The 19,202-nt window shown below is 37.9% G+C and overlaps 1 protein-coding gene across 1 annotated transcript in view; it reads right to left on the bottom strand.

The window, feature by feature from the left end:
- Nucleotides 1-31: 31 nt before the first annotated feature.
- The window catches only part of TMX4 (thioredoxin-related transmembrane protein 4), a 25,928-nt gene continuing 6,757 nt past the window's right edge, over nt 32-19,202 (bottom strand). Inside the window, exons 3-9 of the mRNA XM_009319627.1 lie at nt 14,762-14,877; nt 9,729-9,774; nt 8,519-8,647; nt 7,486-7,531; nt 5,098-5,199; nt 2,380-2,443; nt 32-1,079 (exon numbers count right to left, since the gene is read on the bottom strand). Coding sequence (XP_009317902.1) covers nt 793-1,079; nt 2,380-2,443; nt 5,098-5,199; nt 7,486-7,531; nt 8,519-8,647; nt 9,729-9,774; nt 14,762-14,877 — 790 coding nt within the window. The 3' untranslated portion in view covers nt 32-792. The remainder of the gene's footprint in view (nt 1,080-2,379; nt 2,444-5,097; nt 5,200-7,485; nt 7,532-8,518; nt 8,648-9,728; nt 9,775-14,761; nt 14,878-19,202) is intronic.

Below are 19,202 nucleotides of genomic sequence, written 5' to 3'. Positions count from 1 at the left end.
GGAGGGGGAAAGAAGTGATGCTTTGGCAAAAATCCCCCCTGACCAAAATAATTTCCTTGAAACCTTTTAAAAGTTCAAACATATTTTAAACATTTAGCTGCCACTCTTTCTCAGCCTGAGGTTTGCAATTACTCAAACTCCTTGGGTCAAAAAACTCAGCTGACAAGCTTGATGGGTGCAGCATGCCTCCGAATTACCAAAAACTGAAAAATCTGGGGGCGTACTGTATGATAAACTTTCAAAACAAACATTAAGAATGAAAGAGAAAGGTGCTTCAGTTGAAACTGGTAAAAATAAGCACATCATACACAACATTTTTAATAGAAGACTAGTAAGGTGCCTTCATTTACTACTGTATCACTTATCTGGTGCTTCTGTGGCATTTGGAAACAATAAACATTCAGACAGAAAAGTCACAGCCCTGCCAAGCTACTGTAAAGAGTTAAAAGTCCTGATCTTGCTTAGGTCAATACTTACAAAGGAACACAAGTACAGATGACCATTTTATAGCTGGTGAACCGAGACTGTTACACCCCTTTTCTCTTAGAAGACTTCAAACAAATAAGATATACTTATTTTGATTGTCATGGCTAAAGTTATACAATATACAGCATATGTGCTTATAAAACAAACCCAATGAGCAAGTATTAGCTTAAAAAAAAAAAGAGAAGCCTGCTGACGGAGCAGAGGTTTTGCGTAAACACAAATGACAAATCAAGTGTAAGCTTCAGCTTCAGACGCAGGGTCTGATACTTCTTTGGTCCCAGTGTACAAAATACACCACCGAAACAACTATAGTCCATTATCTGCCACCTGACTTTTACGCTGTCTTACTGAGCTTTCAGTCTCTGAATCAGCTAAAGGTTGTTCACTTAAGTCTTCCATTTCTTCTTCCCCTGATTCTTTTCCAAGTGCTAAATCCTCCTCTGAGTCATCAGCACTTGAATTTGCTGCATCTTCTCCATCTGAGAGGTCTTTTACATCTGCAGTCTCTTCCGCATCATCTGCGGAAAGCTCTGCAGCCTCCTCCGGTTCTTCTAATGCTGCATTCTCCACATTATCCTTTGTAATTGCTTCTTCTAAACAAAAGAAGAGTTTCAAATACTGGAGTTAGACTGAATCTCAGAACAACGTCTTTTAAAGTTACATCATCATGTATGTATTCTGAAATATTTGTGAACATTATTATTGACAACTTGTACAGGACTGTATTTTCCTTATTTTTCAATAATTTCAAATAAATCTTCAGTAGTATTTCTCCTCCATTTTCATTTGTTTTTCTTGCTTATCAGGCATAGCTAGCTTTCATTTTGTTACACCAAGTTAAAACTAAAGACAGATCAGTTTTCCTTGGCTCCTTGAAGAGGTAAAGGTACTGGTAAGCTCTGTCAGGTAACAGCTGCTGTTGAGTCAACCAGCCAACTGGATAGCGTACCGCACAAGTATGCATAGGTGCATTTTTCTTTTGATAGCCATGAACATCTAAGGTTTTGAAGGTGGTAATTTTGCACACTTATGAATTCTAGATTTGGCTAAAGTCTGACTGGCAAGTGTCACAGGTGTATCTTCATGTTCAACAGCAAACCAGTACACACAATTGTACACAATTAAAACCTAATTTTTTAATTACAGCTAAGTTTTGACTCCACTTAATAGCACAAATGTACCAAAAGGTGTTCTGGAGCTTAACACACACCTGGTGCTGACAAGAGACTTTAATTTGCATGCAAGTTTTTGCCTCCCATGTTCATAGGGAGCAGAATACTATTCAGAAGCCCTCTCACTACGGATCAGAAAGACGTGTTTTCTTTTTTTATTTGAAGGATATGCAACACCTTCCCCGGTCCTCACACCTGCAGTCTCTAGATTCATTTGACTCCCTCTATCTCCTCCTTTCCCCAACCACAAATTACGTAGAGAATTTTACGGGTTCAGAACACTGCATCTCCTAATGCAATATACAGAGTGCATATTAGGATGTGGAGGTGTCCTGCCAAAGCAAATTCCTTTTTATATTTAAGCAACAGGTCTAGTGAATATGCACTTGCATAAAATACACAAACCCCAGCATCTTTCTTCAGGACTTCCTCATTTTGAATGCATTTAGCCTCTTCACAGTTGTGGAAGCTAGAACAACTTACTGTTGTGGGTTTTTTTTTGGTCTGCTTTGCTATCCTCCAGGTGGATGCTTTGACATCGATATTTTAGAGCCCAACACATCAATCCTTGTCAGTGTGACTAAAATGAATACCTAGATTACTGGTTCACATCTAACTTCTTGACATCTAAGGACTACTTGACACTGGTTCACATCTAAGTTCTCCCTCCTACAAGTGTACATTGAAACCTACAAGATCTCACCCACTTAAGAGTTCTTACCAGATGTTTCAGCTCTGTATCTTGACTTGGATGGGCAAAGGCAGTCTGAAATCAAAACCAGTACCTGTGTAAAGGAAAAAAAGGCATTTATTAGCAGCCCCGGCACTATTAATTTTCCTACTCATCCTTTTTAGACAGACACACAATAAAATTTAGAAAATTATATTATCTTGCTCGGAGATAAGAGCTGTCCTAAGGAGCTAAATAAAAACACTGAAAAGACGTGTGTTCTCAGTGTACACCAATCAACATTCTCTGCTTTCTGCTCCAAATTTTCTGCCTCCTACTTCCCTAAATTTATTCAGTACTGAAACAGCTTGCATCTTAAGAAGAGTGGCCCAGAACACAGTTGAGGAATTTTTATTTGTTTAAAACTTATGAAACCACCTTGGTCAAGATTTTCTATGTTTTGGGATGTTATTCAAGTCCTACCCCTGAATCCCCAATACACGATGTGTACTTCCACCTTTTGTGCTTGATCTTGTCTTCTAGGGCTTTTTTTGTTGTTCTTATTTAAAGCAGCCTAGTGTAGAAAACATACAATCAAAACGCAAGGAAGATATTTGTGTGTCATTGTCATGTGCTAAGAATAATGCAAAGGAAAGAAGAGAGACCTATGATACCATGTTAAAGAAATACATTTCAATCATTGAAAAGCTTTTTAGAAAAAGCTGAGAGTAACTTTATATTTTTTCAGCTTTTTCAGGTTTGGCTTTTTTTAGCCAAGGAGGAAGAAGGAAAGGTTTTTTTAAAAATCATCATATTCATTTGCTCCTAGTTACGCTAACTTGATTTGCACTCATTTGGTGATGAAAATCTACCGTCTAGAAAAATGCAGCTGTTTAAATTGTATAATGAAAGACATTTGCTCATATATACCAATTCTATACACATATTATGTATAAAAATGTGGTTTTGCCTAAATACACACACACACTGCTTTGAAATCACTTCCCTGTACTACTGAGAAACATACTCATGCAATTTCTCTTTATTTCACTAACACTAACATTTGGGCTGAAGGGCAGAGATCCAAGTGCCAGAAACAACCTTTACACTTAGAATCATAGAATCATTAAGGTTGGAAAAAACCTCTAAGATCATCGAGTCCAACCGTCAACCCAACACCACCATGCCCACTAAACCGTGTCCCTAAGTGCCGCATCTACCTGTCTTGTAAATACCTCCAGGGACGGTGACTCAACCACTTCCCTGGGCAGCCTGTTCCAATGTTTAACCACTCTTTCAGTAAAGAAATGTTTCCTCGTGTCCAATCTAAACCTCCCCCGGCGCAACTTGAGGCCATTTCCTCTCGTCCTATCGCTTGTTACTTGGGAGAAGAGACCCAACACCCACCTCGCTACAACCTCCTTTCAAACACGGAACAGCGATCCACTTCCTAGATGGAATAGCGATTTAGCAGCTAGTTAAACCAGTTATCAGCATAACTGTTTTAAACTGTCTTTGCAGTTGCAGAACACGCTAGTGGACCAAGCAACTAGTCTGAAAGAACTTCTATTCCCATCTATATCTCCTTTTCCAGCTCAGTTTCTCATTTGATATCGGAGAGGTCATAGAGCCACATCATTCAAATATTCCGAGAGGAAGTAATCCCAGCTCCACAGGTAAAGCAACTTTGAACTGCTTCCACTGATGAAACAACATAGGGCTCAGGATATGGTCCTTAACATTCGCATATATAGCTAAAAGGTTTGTTTGAATAACCTTTCTGATGTTTTGGAGATTGATGTATGAATGCACCAGTTCTGGTTAGTAACAAGAGAGGTCAGATTTTTCAATTACTAATGAGAATTCAAACCAAAAGACTGTGGGGGAGAAAGAAGTGAAGTCAGATTTTATTAAAACTAAGCTGTAACCACAAGCTATGCCTTGGAATAGAATAAATCAATTAAACCCCCAAATCTTCAAAGCCTTTCAAAAAATATTTTCATCCTTTCATTTTGAGTAACAGTGCAGCAGCATACATACATTGCTAACTCCCACAAATACAATCCCACTCCAGCTAATAAAAAAAATCTCTCCACAAAGCCTGTGTTTTTAGAAAGTTGGAGTCTTTACACAATTCTGACCACGCACATCCAAGCCTGAAGTACAAAAGTCTTAGATACAAAAGGCCAATATAAAAATCACTTGTTTAGTGGATAAACTAAACAAGTCTGAATTGAAGCATGAATTTCATAAAAAGGTTAACTTATTTGAGTGAACCAGTCTTAACCTTTACCAGAAGTAGGTAGCAACACTAGAGAGTGGCTCTGCAGTACTGAATACTTAAGACTTTTAACAGATGAGAATAGAACAGGCTATTTCAGTTGGAAGGGACCTACAACGATCATGTAGTCCAACTGCCTGACCAATTCAGGGCTGACCAAGTTAAAGCATGTTGTTAAGGGCACTGTCCAAACGCCTCTTAAACACCGACAGGCTTGGGGCATCGACCACCTCTCTAGGAAGCCTGTTCCAGTGTTTGACCACCCTCTCGGTAAAGAAAGACTTCCTAATGTCCAGTCTAAACCTCCCCTGGCGCAGCTCTGAACCATTCCCATGCGTCCTACCACTGGATACCAGGGAGAAGAGATACGTCATTAAAATAAGGTACTTCAGTATATCTCATCAGTGAAGTTTATTCTTTTTTTCACAAGTTAATGCAAAGCAAAAGTTCTAGGTAACTGAGAAAAAGAAAGTAATATGCTTTCTTACCAAACCCAGGAACAGGCCAATCAATAAGGTAGCTAAGATGAAGAGTGCATAAGAAATCCAAACATGAATTCCAAGAGTGCCAGTGAGGTAGCTATGAATTTGCTGGAAATGAGAAGATGATACTTAATAACTTCATACCTAACACCACTTACGATTTATACTGCCATCACCATTACATAAAATTGATATCTAATTAAGACCTTTCATTTAACACTATTTATACTAAAGCTTTCCCTCTCAAGTCCTAGTCATCCTTAAAAGTCATACTGTAATTCTTTTGATACCATTAAATCTTGTTTTTCTTTACCAAGTTGTTCACATCAAAAGGCTTTTTAAGCAAAGGATGTATAATTCCTTCTTCCTAAGTTAGTCGGCATTAGAGATGCCACGTGTAATCTTACTGTGGATAAATGTATGAGGAAGGCTCAGAGCGTACAGGACTGTATCACAACATTCTTGATCCTTATATTCTGTAAGAAGGTAGCAACCGTTGGAGACAGACTATTGGGCCAGATGAACCCATGGCATGAACCGGTACATCTGTTCTTATGGCCTCTGTTGTAGGAAGGAGCCCATACAGTAAGCATCCCCAATAATGACAGTCACAGCACCAACAGAGGTTGACAAAGCTGAGTACTGAAGAAAAGGTAACTTATAAATTAAACATTTCAGAACCAAAAAAAAACAACCAAGTCAGGTTAAGAGCAAGTGTCCTTTTATACCCACTTCACAAGCACATCACCAAGTAAAAAAAAAAAATGTAACCCTATACGGAGCTTCATCCCCATAATTACATCTGGGAAGCAGAGCGGTAGACGCTTAAAGTTGCACAAGATCCAAATATATACCTAAATTTGGGAATCCGTTCATTAACTAAAATTGAGCCATTTAGTTCTTACTCAAGCTCTTTAGTTCTTAAAAGGAGCCACCCATTCTAAACAGATACCGAGTAAGCGATTTCACTTACAGATTTAAAGAGAATATTCCAAATACAATATTAGGATTTCTTTGACACTGGAGTCTGTTATTCAAACCTACAAATTCAATTGACTGAACCAAGCATCACAGAGTCTGGTAGGAAGTAAATTACCACATTAGATCTCTTCCAAGAGTATACCCATTAGAAAACAAACCACAACCAACATTTACAAAAGTTTAAATATTGAAATTCCAAGGGGTTTTTTTTGTGTTTTTTTTTTTTTTTTTTTAAATAATGTCAGAACAGCTTCCAACATTTATTAAAGCATATGCAAGGACAGCACAGCAAGAAGAGTGAGGAAATGTACAGCTGAAATATTCATCAAAGCAGAAAGCAAATTAGAGAAGGTTTCTTCCCAGGGCATTTAATCTTTCAGGAAGGAAACTAGACAGAGGCAACATCATTACACAGCAACCATGGAAGAGAAATGCCAGGCGGCTATAAAAATTTAATACTATCCAGTGAAAGAAAGAATCAAAGATAGCTTGCACAGGAAACCTAATACCTGAAAGTTTCGTTTGATTCTGCATTAGTTAGATGCTAACTGGAAGTGATACGAACTCTGTTCAAACTACTACGTTTATTTTTTGTAGCACATGTTACAATATTAAGACCTTTTGCTATAATCAAATACAGTCTCTCAATCTTGGCTACACTTGAAGATTTTAAGAAAGAGTATGTTTCCTGACCAAAATTGGAAAGGTCTGAAAATTCTAAGCATCTGCACGCTACAGGAAAAACTTTGATAGCTCCCAAATGGAAGCGTCTTGAAATACTTTTAAGCTCAAAGCATACTTCAGTGTACGCTAAGCATTTCTCCTTTACTTCTGTTAATTACTCTACTGTCCTAATTTGTTGTGTTCCTGTGCGAATGGCTTGACAGTTTGAAATTCAGATGCAGAAATTCTTACTAAAGAATAAAACCGTCACCCTCTCTTCTCCAGTACAATACACTAGATGCAAAATGAACTGCAGAAGAGGATAATATACAACTCTTAAAATGAACCTGCATAGAATCCTTAGGAGTAGTGTTAAATGAGAGAACCTGGTAGATACTAAACGTCTTCCTGATGTTTACAGCCATTTTTGCAGCAGCTCTCACAAAATTACTCTATCATGTTAGCACACTTTGATAGAACATTTTAACTACACCAAGATAATAAGAACAGGAAGTATTTTCAGTATTGATGATAATCTTTACAATCAAACTGCCATTTTTGGCATAGTTTATTAGTACTACAAAATTTATAGTGCAAAGATACTATACAACCAATGTACAGTAAATGTCGGGAAAATTTAACTCTCGTAAAAGGATAATAAAAATATTCAGTTAGGTTTTGACTGCTAAACAGAATATTATTCTAAGCATGGAGAGGAGCTATGGAAAACACTACCACATAGTTACTTACCCTGATCCATCCAGAGAGGTGAAATAGTCCTGCCATGCCATGCATCCTAGAAAACAAAGAAAAGGAAGGAACAGGTTCTAAGACAGATAGGAGTTGAGGTACACAGCAAACTGCCCAGAAACCAGAAAAAGATTCTATCTATGGACTTTCAATGCCATTCAGCCCCTAGTAATTGTCAGGAGGAGGTTACTGCAAATAAATATATTTTCTCAGTATTATGTCCATTTAAGCCAGCTCAATGCAAAGCATTGAAACAGTGACTTGAAAGATGACATCTGAGCATAATCAAGAAATACCGATTCCACAGGTTAACCCTGTGCGGCCGTAACCAGCCGTTTCCCCAACTCACAGCAGCATGCAGCCCTGCAGCACCCCTCCCCATTACTAAATATCCTAGAGCTCTTCCTCATCCTCATATGAAAAATAAGGACACCCACTGGATCTTTGACATGGATTTACAAATAGCTTTAGCCAGAATGAAATGCAGGGCATTCACATCTCTCCTTCACCTTTTACATCATGCAAGCATTCTACGCTATTTCAAAGCGAATCCAATGCTCTGAAAACAAATTCTGATATACTGTATAAGCACCACACTGTTTCCTATTCCAAGGGAGGACACAAGACTTCCTTGTAAACAAATAAACAAGAAATCCTTAAAGCTAAAGGCTGCCTGCCCCAAGCAGCCAAAAGTCGTGAAGTAAAAATCTACATAACCATGTATTTGATTCCAGTATTCGGCAGATATTCAAACTGACACCTACATAATGCTCAGTGGCTGTACTTTTTTTCCCTTTATGTATTTTCAAAGATGATATAAACAAGCCTTAGTAGGCACGAACAAAAGTGAGCGCAGAAAATAAACCGCTTTTAAAGGTGAGAAACTGGAAAGCAGGCTGTCAATACAGATTGCTTCTGCAAAGCCTACGTGTCTAGGGAATAAAGGCCTTTTGTCTCTAAGCTGTCAACATAGTACCCTGAATGAATAATGAGCTATAAAGCATGTTTGCTGTTAATAAAAACAAAATGTTACATTATAGAAGATGGAGACTTCCATCCTGCTACAGGCTCCACAGCTTCCCATTTTCTCTCTAAAACATAACCTTGAAGATCTTCCAACGTCCGTGAGCCTCGGTATCTGCGAAATACTCCATCATTTGCACTAAAAACCAAAAATATGCATTAACACAGATATCCCTTAAACTGTATCTATGGTAAAAAAACAAAAACACCCACGTACATTATATATTTGACTTGCTCAGAAAGTTGAACACCTAAGCATCATGTAATCCATGATGGAAGGTCTCAGTTTTTAAACAGCATGAGTTTTGCCATTTATTAAAAATTCTGTTTTTCTTAAATTCACTCACACTACAGCAAACACAAAGCACACGAGGTTAACAACCAAATCATTCTTTAGACACAACTCAGAATTAAAAGTGTGCATATATATGTGTGTGTATATGTATATATGCATGACTCAATACCATGACTTAATAAAGGGTTCAATATTTAAAGGATGACATCTTCTTACTGCAGAAGAGATACAACAAACATCTTTCCTGATCTGTTTTTAACAGTATTGATAACAGGGGAACTTTGTAACATCACTTAAACTAAAGAAAAGCCTCAGATGAGGAATTTATCAATACAATCAAAGCTCTAAACAATAACCTGAACTGAAATCAAAAGTCAGTATTCCTTCATTTTTACCTGCATTTCAGAGTTACAGTTTAAAACAAGTGACAAGTAGGAGTCAACAGTTACATACTGGTACTGAGTCAACAGATGAAGAATTCCAGCAGTAAGAGAAGCGGTACAACAAACACTGGAAAATTCTGTACTGTTTTACATGCGACCTATGCAGTCAGTTATTCAAATGAGAAATTTTAGTGACACTTACATAAGGTCAAGCGTGTCTGCTCACATACGGTCAGGTTTCTAGAAGCCAATACTGCAAACTTGCACCAATTTTTACAAATGCTATTAAAAGTTGTTTCCACACTGAAAAAGCATCACTTTTATCTAGATACGAAACCGTTTGTAGGAGAACTTTCCACCATAAGTTAGAAATACATACTTTATGTTCATTAAGTGCATTGAGCTCCTAAGTAACGTTTTAGAGATTGACAAAAATGAAATAAGCCAGTTGTTCATTGCATCTTCCATGCCGCTGTTCAAACAGGACAGGAAAAAAGAATACATACTCAAACAGACAACTGTTTCTAGTGTGACACACTTACTGGTAAATTGTAGGAAGTGTTGTGACAAAGAAACGACCACTCAAGCCTAGAAAGGGAAGAAAAAACACACAAACAGTTCAGTAAAACTGAAATTTCCCAGCATTCTGACTTATCTATAAATACCTACAGATCTGTATTTGTAGACTAGAAAGCAGCAGACTGCATAGCTTTTACCACTGTTTTGTAAATACAGGTTTACAGTTTGTCTTCAGAAATGCTACAAACAGCAATAGATACTAAATACTGCTGACAAATTAAGGAAAAATGCTTACCTTGAAGAATGTTCACTACAAGGTAACTTTTCTACATGGATTTCGCTAATCAATACTTGCACACAGCTGAAGTTTTTGACCAGACCAGCAGTGTGCCCCTCCAACCAAGAGAAAGAAGAGTCACACAAACGCACCCATATTCCAGGATGCTGTGTGCTTGTGTCTGTGCATAGTCTCATCCAGACGAGCTTTGTTTCATCTAGAAAGTTGGGCCACTAACAACAATAGCAATGACAACAATGTCTAACAAACTCTGGCCCCTGATTTTAATTCATATTTTAGCTGATTTTAAATGATTTAGAGCCACACATTTCAGATCTTAGGTACTTCAAGTCATTAAATAAATTCATTTTTGTATTTGCTTCTTTGCTTCTTCCAAATAATCTGCGTACACCGCACAACCAGTCTGTTCTTATATCCTGTAGGAAGGCTCCATCTCTCTCAAACATGACTGTAGCAAGACAACGTTTTGGATTTTTCTAGGTTCTTATCCTTCCTTCCCATACATCTTTCCTCTCCAGGTAAATAGAAATGGTATGCCACCAGATTGATAATAAAGCTTGGGATGTCTCAGCATTCTGTTCTGTAAAATATTGCAAGTTTAAGCCATGAGAATTTTTAACATCATCTAAAAGGGTGGGTCATGTCAGCATTTTGAGCATAAGACAGAAGAAATGACAAAGAAAGTTTGAAGTAGGGCTTCAAGAGGCTGACTGGAATTGATCCCCACCCTGAAAGCGGGCATTTCACTGACTGGCAAATACATAGTAATCTTTTTAGAAGTATCACCCCAGACAGTGACAACATAATGCAATTCATAGGACAGAGAAATTATCCAAATCGTCAAAAAAGCAGCTTGTGGGGGAGAAGGTGTTTGAAGTTCTCTGGCCTTCCACTCAGTACTGCTACAGAGTAATAGGTGCAAGGGCTTCCAGCTCCACTGCTGCGTAAGGTACACCATTGAAGATCTCCCAGTGTATGGCTTAATTGCAAAAGAGTCAGCTGTGAAGCATAAAGCTCCCAAACATCTCATAAGCATGTTGTCTGTGCGACTCAACTCGCTAAGCTGTCAGGTGAAGACATCACTCTCTTCCCTCTGCTTCCAAATCTGAGGAAGTCAGGGCTACTTGACACTACCACCTCCTGACAATTACAAAAACCTGCAAGTCAGAGGAAGAACTCACCTTAGTGCTTAGTAATATTATTTACTATTCAACACATCCAACTTAAAGACTGCAAAGATTAAAAACGTGCTACTAATGCAGTCTATTTTTTGGGGGGGGGAATACAGCAGACTTCAGAGATCACCAACCCTTAGATACACAGTCTAACTCCATTAGTAAGGGCTACATTCCTCTAGCTAGTAATTGCCAGTCATATAATGTACCACGATAAAGAGTACAAATCAGTTATTTAACTTTTCCTTTTAAAGTTCTGCGAAAATCTTTTGGGAAACTAAGTCCTTACTCGGCTTTCAATAAAACAACATCTTTTGGCACCAGGATGTTAGCCATGGAAAAGTACTGTAGCAACAGAGTTTCTGCCTTCAGAGACAAAGATGAGCCATACTGAACTAAACCAGGTATTTTTAAAAGTTTCAGTAGGAATGTTTTTCCTAGTCTGAATTCCCCTATGGAATAGGCAAAAAAGGGTTGTGGGATTTTTTGTTTTTTGGGGTTTTTTGGGGGTGGTTTTGGGAAGATGTTTACATCAAACCAAGTGCAAGCATCTTCAGAGTTCCAAAAAGGAAGTCTTCTTAATTTCAATTTTTCAGCTTTCTGCCTTTATTGCTATGAGAGGCAGGGTGGTGGAAAACTTTATAAAGAACAGCTAAAAGCTGTGCCAGCACAGGGAGATAGGAAGTAAACAAAAACACAAGTGTAACAGTAGAATTAATCAAGCAGAAAGCACAGCTGCAAAATAAAAACTAGGTGGAGAGCCATAAAGATCATAATAAGCTTAAGAGCAGAGAAAATCATGGGAACACTAAAAGACCCTCTGAAGTTCTTACAAATGCTAGTCAGGCAAACAGAAAACAAAATAGCTAGCTTAAATCTCTCTTACCAGTAGCCTCTCCTAGAGCAAGTACCAATGGTCTCAGAATGAACAATGAAATCTATAGAATATAAAATCTGTTGCCAAAATGCATCTAAGCATTCCCAAAACATTAGCTGGAGGTTTGTTGCTTATCTAAGGCACCCCCTTAGAACAGTAAAACCAGATGTGAGCCGGCTACAAAGAGCTGGCTGAACAGACAGTAAATTGTTTTGGTGCATGTTTAATACAAACTTGAACTGGCTAAGAGTTTAACTTGAAATACAGTTTAGCATCTGTCCTTGTTTGCAAATCAAAAACTGACATACATCCATTATGAAGTCAACAGCTAATCAAGAATAGGAAAAAGACTTCAGTATTTGCACCCACCCACCCCCCCCGAAAACACATAGAGAATATAGATGCCATCTAAAAATACAGCTGCTTTCATTAAACAACTACTCCAAGAAGATTACAGAAGATCCAAGAAGTCTTGCTTTAAATCACAGGTAAATGTTGTGATTAGGGGCTTAAGAAAGGCACCACAAATACACAGAACTTTGAGATCCAGAAGCATCTCCATTACTTGCTCTTGAAATACTGAATGTTTCAATAGAAAACACCAGGAAAGAATAAGCACTTTAAGACTAGTACCTCACGTGACTGAAATATGCTGTAAATCCATTAAGGCTCTGGTGGATTTATTCTTTGCGCATCTGCTGTAGTTAAGCACCATGAACGGCTACTTTCTCCTGCAGGTTTTGGAAGTGCAATTTTACGCAACTCCGCAGTCATCTAGTAGTTTTCCCCTAATCTAATGCATTTTGACTACTTTCAGTTTGATGAAGGGATTACATAACCAAAGCTAATTAAGGTACCATTGTGCAAGCAAGAACCGGAGATAGAGCACTTAAGCACACCAACCGAAAGGCTGAAGCATAAGCGGTAAAAATACCTCAATAACTTTGGAAAGCTTCCAAAGGAGCTCATACACCTTCAAAATTTCATCAGCACCAAAGGTCAAATACGTAATAAATCTTTGTTTTCCAGTTTGAGTATTCATTAGTTTTAGAAGTGGCTACAGTTTTCATGCTTTGTGCTGAACTGATATGGTAGGTATATTACGCATGCTTTGGTACAAATTCATCATTTTGGGTCAGCCCTTTGACTTGCAGAAGTTAAACATCCTCAGAGGTCAAGACTCTCGGCAACATTAGAAATTCAAATATTTCAGGAACTTCTGGTTAAAAGTCACATCTAATGTCTTACAAATCTGGCACCACTCAGCAGTCAGAAAAATTTAGACCGAAAGAAAGTATCGAGTACCCGACCCCTTCAGGTCCCAACACTGCCATTCAAGTTTTTTACCAGGAAGAATAATTCCTTTGAGATCTCAAGTATTTTATTTTTACAGCCTCGCTTCTGAAAGTGCGTTTTTAAGTTACAGTCAAATCCACGTGCCACAATCAAGATTGAAATCCTTTTATTTGAACACTGCATAACCAAAAGAATCCCTGCCTAACTGGGAGAAAACAACAGGACAGGATTATAACGGATCCCCATTTGCAGGCTTTACTCCAGAGTAACCATTACTTTGTTTATGTGAAGAAGTTGGCTTTAAGTTTGCATCTATGAAAAAAAAATTAATATTAAAGTTCATCTATTTAATAAACTGTTAATGATTAGTACATGCACTAAAGGAGAGCCTCACATTGGCAGCTTTTTAGCATAAGAGTTTTTGTATACTTCTAAACTTTTAACAAAACATTAACCTACACAAGGTCTAGAACAGCTGGCATTTTCTTGTGAACTTAAATTGCTGTATCCAAGACCAGAGTTTAAGTAACTTCCCTGCTGTTAATTTGATAAAGCTAACTTGTTCAGCATGTTTTCAACTAATAAAATGGACACATTTTCCACATACTTTATAAGGCAAAAAAAAAAAAAAATCAGTAAAGCTTAGCCTTTTTATTCTAGTAACATCTCTGCCTAACTCTGTCAGTCTTTTGATACTGCTGCTAAAATCTTTTATCCCGTCAAAGCCAAAACAAGCACGAAGCATTCCCAAGAGGTGCAGAGGTTTAAACAACAGTGGTACTGCTCACACAAACACACATTCAAAACTTTGAAGGGACTCACTAAAGGAATAAATAAGACTGTATTCATGCTTCTGTGGGCAGTTAGGAAATCCTTTTTGTAAACACATTTGCATATGTGCATTACCGGCAGAAAACAACAGTAACCTCTGTACTTTAAAGCACTACTACAATTAAACAAGACAATAAGCCAGCACCATCATGGAAACAGTTAAGAACTTATTAAAGCAGGCTCACACTGTGGTAACGCTACCACACCCTGAAACTCTCAGTAACTGGAGGCTACAGAACTGGATTCTTCTGCAGACAGTTTGGAGGAGAGAGCAATGAGACAGGCAACAGCTTTCAGTGAAGTAGATTAAAATAGAGAATAAGCCCCTTTTAATACAGTATTAAGCCAGATGACTCCTCCTGTTTTTTAATCCTTCAAATCGAGTTTAAAAACTTGGGCTCACAGGCATGAACTATATGGAGAAACAAAATGTGGATAACGTTATTTTGACTTAGAAATCTCTTTTCTAACTTGGCTGGTATCCCAGGTACTCCAGTAAAACAAAGCACACTCCCAGACACTAAGTGGTACTTATATTGAATGATACCTTTTATTAAAACAGTCTATTTCATACTATACCTGGTTCTTGAGTGACATCCACCTTTCCCACAGTGATATCTAGATGTTCGCTTTCCTTTGCAAAACTCTCCCATGTCAATTCAATCTGTTGACAAGCTGGACACCAAGGAGCATAGCTGAAGGGGGAAGACAGGTTAAATATTTTAATATTCTTACACTTATGGACATTCAAATTGATTTACTGTACAGAGAAAATACAAACACATCAATCACAAAGGGGAAAAACCTACAGTTTTTCTTAATCAGGTCTACCGAATAAGACAATCAAGTCATTTTTTTATCAATCCCTACGTTCCTCCTCATATTATTAAAACAAAAACAAATCTCCACAGATATGAGAAATTCATATCCAAACCCCTCACCGCTTGTGATTTATTCTATTTACATATGAAATAAATCCATTTCCATGGCAGCTATCTGAATTATTGAAGCCAGGCTGTCCTCTGAAGCAGTATCCTTCAATGTAACATTTTCTATTTATTTCCCACACCTCAGAACTTCTAGAAATTACATTTGCCTTAGGCCACTACTCAATACGCAAAGCATGCCCTTTTTGATAGCACTCTTTAGAGATTTAAAAAGCGTGCACATCAAATTCCTACTGCTCATACTGATTGTCTTTAAGTCTTGTTTTTTCCCAGGATTAATTTCAGCAAAATGAGAAAGCATGTTTCAAGAGCTGAGTTTTCTATACTACCAATTGTAATAATCAAACCAAGTTTGCAGTTGTTATCGATAACATCAGCATGGAGACAGAACAGCTAATATGAAAGGATAATATCAGATAACGCTTAAATGCTGATAAAACCCCTTTTGCCATCTTTATGTATTTTACCCTAACTTGGTTGATAAAGTCTGTGTCAAACTTGTGCAGCTTGCAATGGTCTGTCATATACGCAATTAACGTAATGCAGAACAGCCAGGTATAGCACGTAACTGAGCCATGGCAACTGCCCATACGCAGACCTACCCTTTTACAGATGAAAAGAGACCTTTACATGGTTTAACCTAATTTATTGGCGGGGGTGGAGGTGGAATTGTATACATGCAGGTTTCTGATAGCAAAAGTAGTGGGTTTAGAGACACACTACTTCTCACAGTACTCCATATATGCTACCACGCTCCTCAACCATTGTTAACCACAGAAACAAACTTCTTCATGGACACAGTCCGATATCCTTAACAGCCCACATAACCACTACGCTCTAACTGGGAACCTCCACAAGGAGCTCCCTTACTCCTTCAGTTTGTCTGCCAGTACTACTATCTGACCTAAAGAGTGGCACTTCCTATTCTCTGGCTGTCTTCTGATCAGGAATGCTTACTTTCTTAGTGGCTGCGGACAGAGAACTCCCCAGCCACCCACTGATGTTTCATGTAAATAAGACTGAACCTAAACCAGGTAATTTCTCACAGAAGCGGTAGAATCAAATTTACTCCGAGTGCTTCATGGTAGTTTTGAAACCTAAGTACTTAAAAAAGGAAATCCTGTCATTTGGAAGTTAAAAAGATACAATTTAAAGATACATGTTATATTTCACTGTACCAGAAATTTATTATTCTAAGTATGAAAGCCAATACCTTGTTTTTTTTGAATCAGCATCATTCTGTGCGAGAGCATCTGAAAAAAGTGCATAAATCTTATCTTGCCAAGAAACAGCCCCTCAGTATCTTTCAAAAAGGTGCTGGAAACAAGTCTCACATGCAGTGCTGTTTCCCATTGTGCTGCTGGCCTACAGAGGGCTTTTAATAATAGTTTGATAGATACTGTACTTTACAAAGAGTATTATTTTATTACAGTAGCTTGACTGATAAGAAACTGCATACATCCATCAGATAATGCTGCTGATGTTGCTCTAAGATTAAGGACAGAAGTTGGAATGTTTTCTAAATCCAGCTTCTCTAGATGTGTCAAATTCACGCCGCGAGATTTTCAAGATTAATACACCCTTTAGCCTGTTTCAGGTACCATCTGATCTTGAAATAGAAATTTGGGCCCTATCAACACATATGTTTACATTTGACATTCACAAGCATTTCTTCTAAGTGAAATTAAGTGGAATATTCAATACACATGTTAATATTCATATGATTATAAATACTTTATTTAGCTCAAAGCAGCATTAAAATCCACCCGCACCAGAGTTTGGTAGTGACAGAACATAACAATGAACTTCACAAAAAGTCTTACTTATTGCCTTCCTAGTTTTTATTACCAATATGGGATGTGGGATGGCAACAGTCACATACAACGCTACAAGATCCAAACACTCAAGCTGAACATTGGCACAGACAATCAGGATTAAAATATTTGCTTTACATTCCTGAAATTACACATCCAATTTCTGCCAGCCAGGAGACACCCTGTCCCCACATATACAAGAGAGAACTTGCAATAGACATCAGATTTTTGCAAGAGTTACCACTGCTGTTTACATCAACATCCTCACTTTTCTGAAGCTTTAATGTCTGCATTTGTTATGCGGCATTTGAAGCACTAAGGAATTCAGGAGCGCCTCCTGGAAATAACAAAAACATTCTATTGCCAAAGCTTTATTGTGTCTCCTCTCAGGCTTAAAATACCTCTCTTTACACTTTCTCTTTTGGTAAGATATGGAAGACTAAAATACTTCACACTTAGGTCACCGTTATCAAAAGTTTCAAAAAACTTTTTGCACCCTGAAGAACTGAAGCTTAAGGAGGTACTTTATTTCAATGTAAGCTTCTACTGAATCCTTTAGAACCAGGGCCGATTCGTATTTCTACAGGAGTTGTGGTACAGCTACCATTCTTATATTCCCCAGAAAAAAATCTGTAGGAGTGGGAAAGCAGATCCATGTGTGTGCTGTGAAACCAGTCTTCATTACTTTTCATCGAGTCACAAGATGCAAGACCAGGTCACTTACAAAAGCAGAGGTAACCAAATTTCTTCTGCCATACTCCACAGACAGACCAGAAAATAATTAGCACCTCGTCAACACCACCAAATTTAGGGCTCTTACTCCTCTAGCTTCTCCCTTTGCACGAAGGGGTACCTTTAGCTATTAACTTGTTGTTTGCATTGTGCCCTATGCCCTACAAGTGTGCCAAGAAAACAGCACTCAGGTCTTTCCAATTTAAAATCAAAGTCCACTAGAATTTAAATCAAGACCTGGGTACTTGGTTAAGGAAAGAAAGTTTTCAGTAGCCTGTTACACATTAAAAAGCAATTTACTGATCTCCACCTTTTAAAAATCAGATTGAAAACACCACATACCTATAAATTACACATTGCCAAGTTATTCACTGCAATCAGGTAGTGCACATTTCTCAACATACACTTCATTTGTGGCATTACCAGACCTCTTACATAGCACAAAGCTTTACAGTTGAAATAGCCTCATGCACTGTCTACCCTCCGTAAATAAGGCAACTAACATGTACCTATCGGTCAGGTCCGCTGCAAGAACAATTGACTTAAGCAGATCAAAATCACTATTTCAAAGTAGCCAGCTGTTTTCCACTTCCTACTCCAATACATTACAATACCTGAAGCTTTTTCAGAGGACATAAAGAAAGCAATCCAAAAGCAAAATTTTAAGCTCTTAAAAAGTCAAGAGCAAAGTCTGTGTCTATCTCTGATCTCAAGCATAAAAGACCAAGCTTTGGTTTTCAAATACCAGCCACTTCACTGATGGCTGCAATACAAAAAAAAAAAAATACTTAAGTTTAAACCAGTTTGAGCAAACGTGCCATTCAGTCATATCACTACAGAGTTGATCAGTAAACACAGAATGATTTTAACAAGATTTACTGGTACACAGTTTCCAACTCCAAGCCACTGGATCTCTCTTCTTCTAACTGCTTGGCTAGGGAATTCACCAATTCCCTCATTTTCAAATGAATGTATCTGCTTTTTCACTACCATTATCAGTAATTATCAGTGTTGAACAGATATAACCTCGAATACTGTTCTACACTTTGCTCTGATGGTAATTTCAAGAACTTGCAAGAATCTAGGAACAAAAGAAAAACAGCTTTGGATACAGGCACGAGAGGATTTGCTGAAGAGAAAACAGCAGAATAGGCACCATGAAAGTTTCCCCATTTAGTCTAGTTTTTCTCTATTCGAGACACACAACTTTTTATAAAAGGTACTGCTTACAGTACACCAAACTATTTGCTGGATTTCAGATTGGGTGTACTGTTAAAATTAGAGGTGCAAATGTTGAGACAGTACCTAATAGAATGGTAAAAACAGTATCAGAATGAAATAGAATCATAGAATCATTAAGGTTGGAAAAGACCTCTAAGATCATCGAGTCCAACCGTCAACCCAACACCACCATGCCCACTAAACCATGTCCCTAAGCGCCACATCTACACATCTTGTAAATACTTCCAGGGATGGTGACTCAACCACTTCCCTGGGCAGCCTGTTCCAATGTTTAACCACTCTTTC

Source organism: Pygoscelis adeliae, unplaced genomic scaffold, assembly GCF_000699105.1.
Source record: "Pygoscelis adeliae isolate BGI_AS28 unplaced genomic scaffold, ASM69910v1 Scaffold122, whole genome shotgun sequence".
In the NCBI taxonomy this organism is placed as follows: Eukaryota; Metazoa; Chordata; class Aves; order Sphenisciformes; family Spheniscidae; genus Pygoscelis; species Pygoscelis adeliae.
Note: the sequence above shows the minus strand (reverse complement) of the source record. Positions and strands in the feature narration are given on the sequence as shown.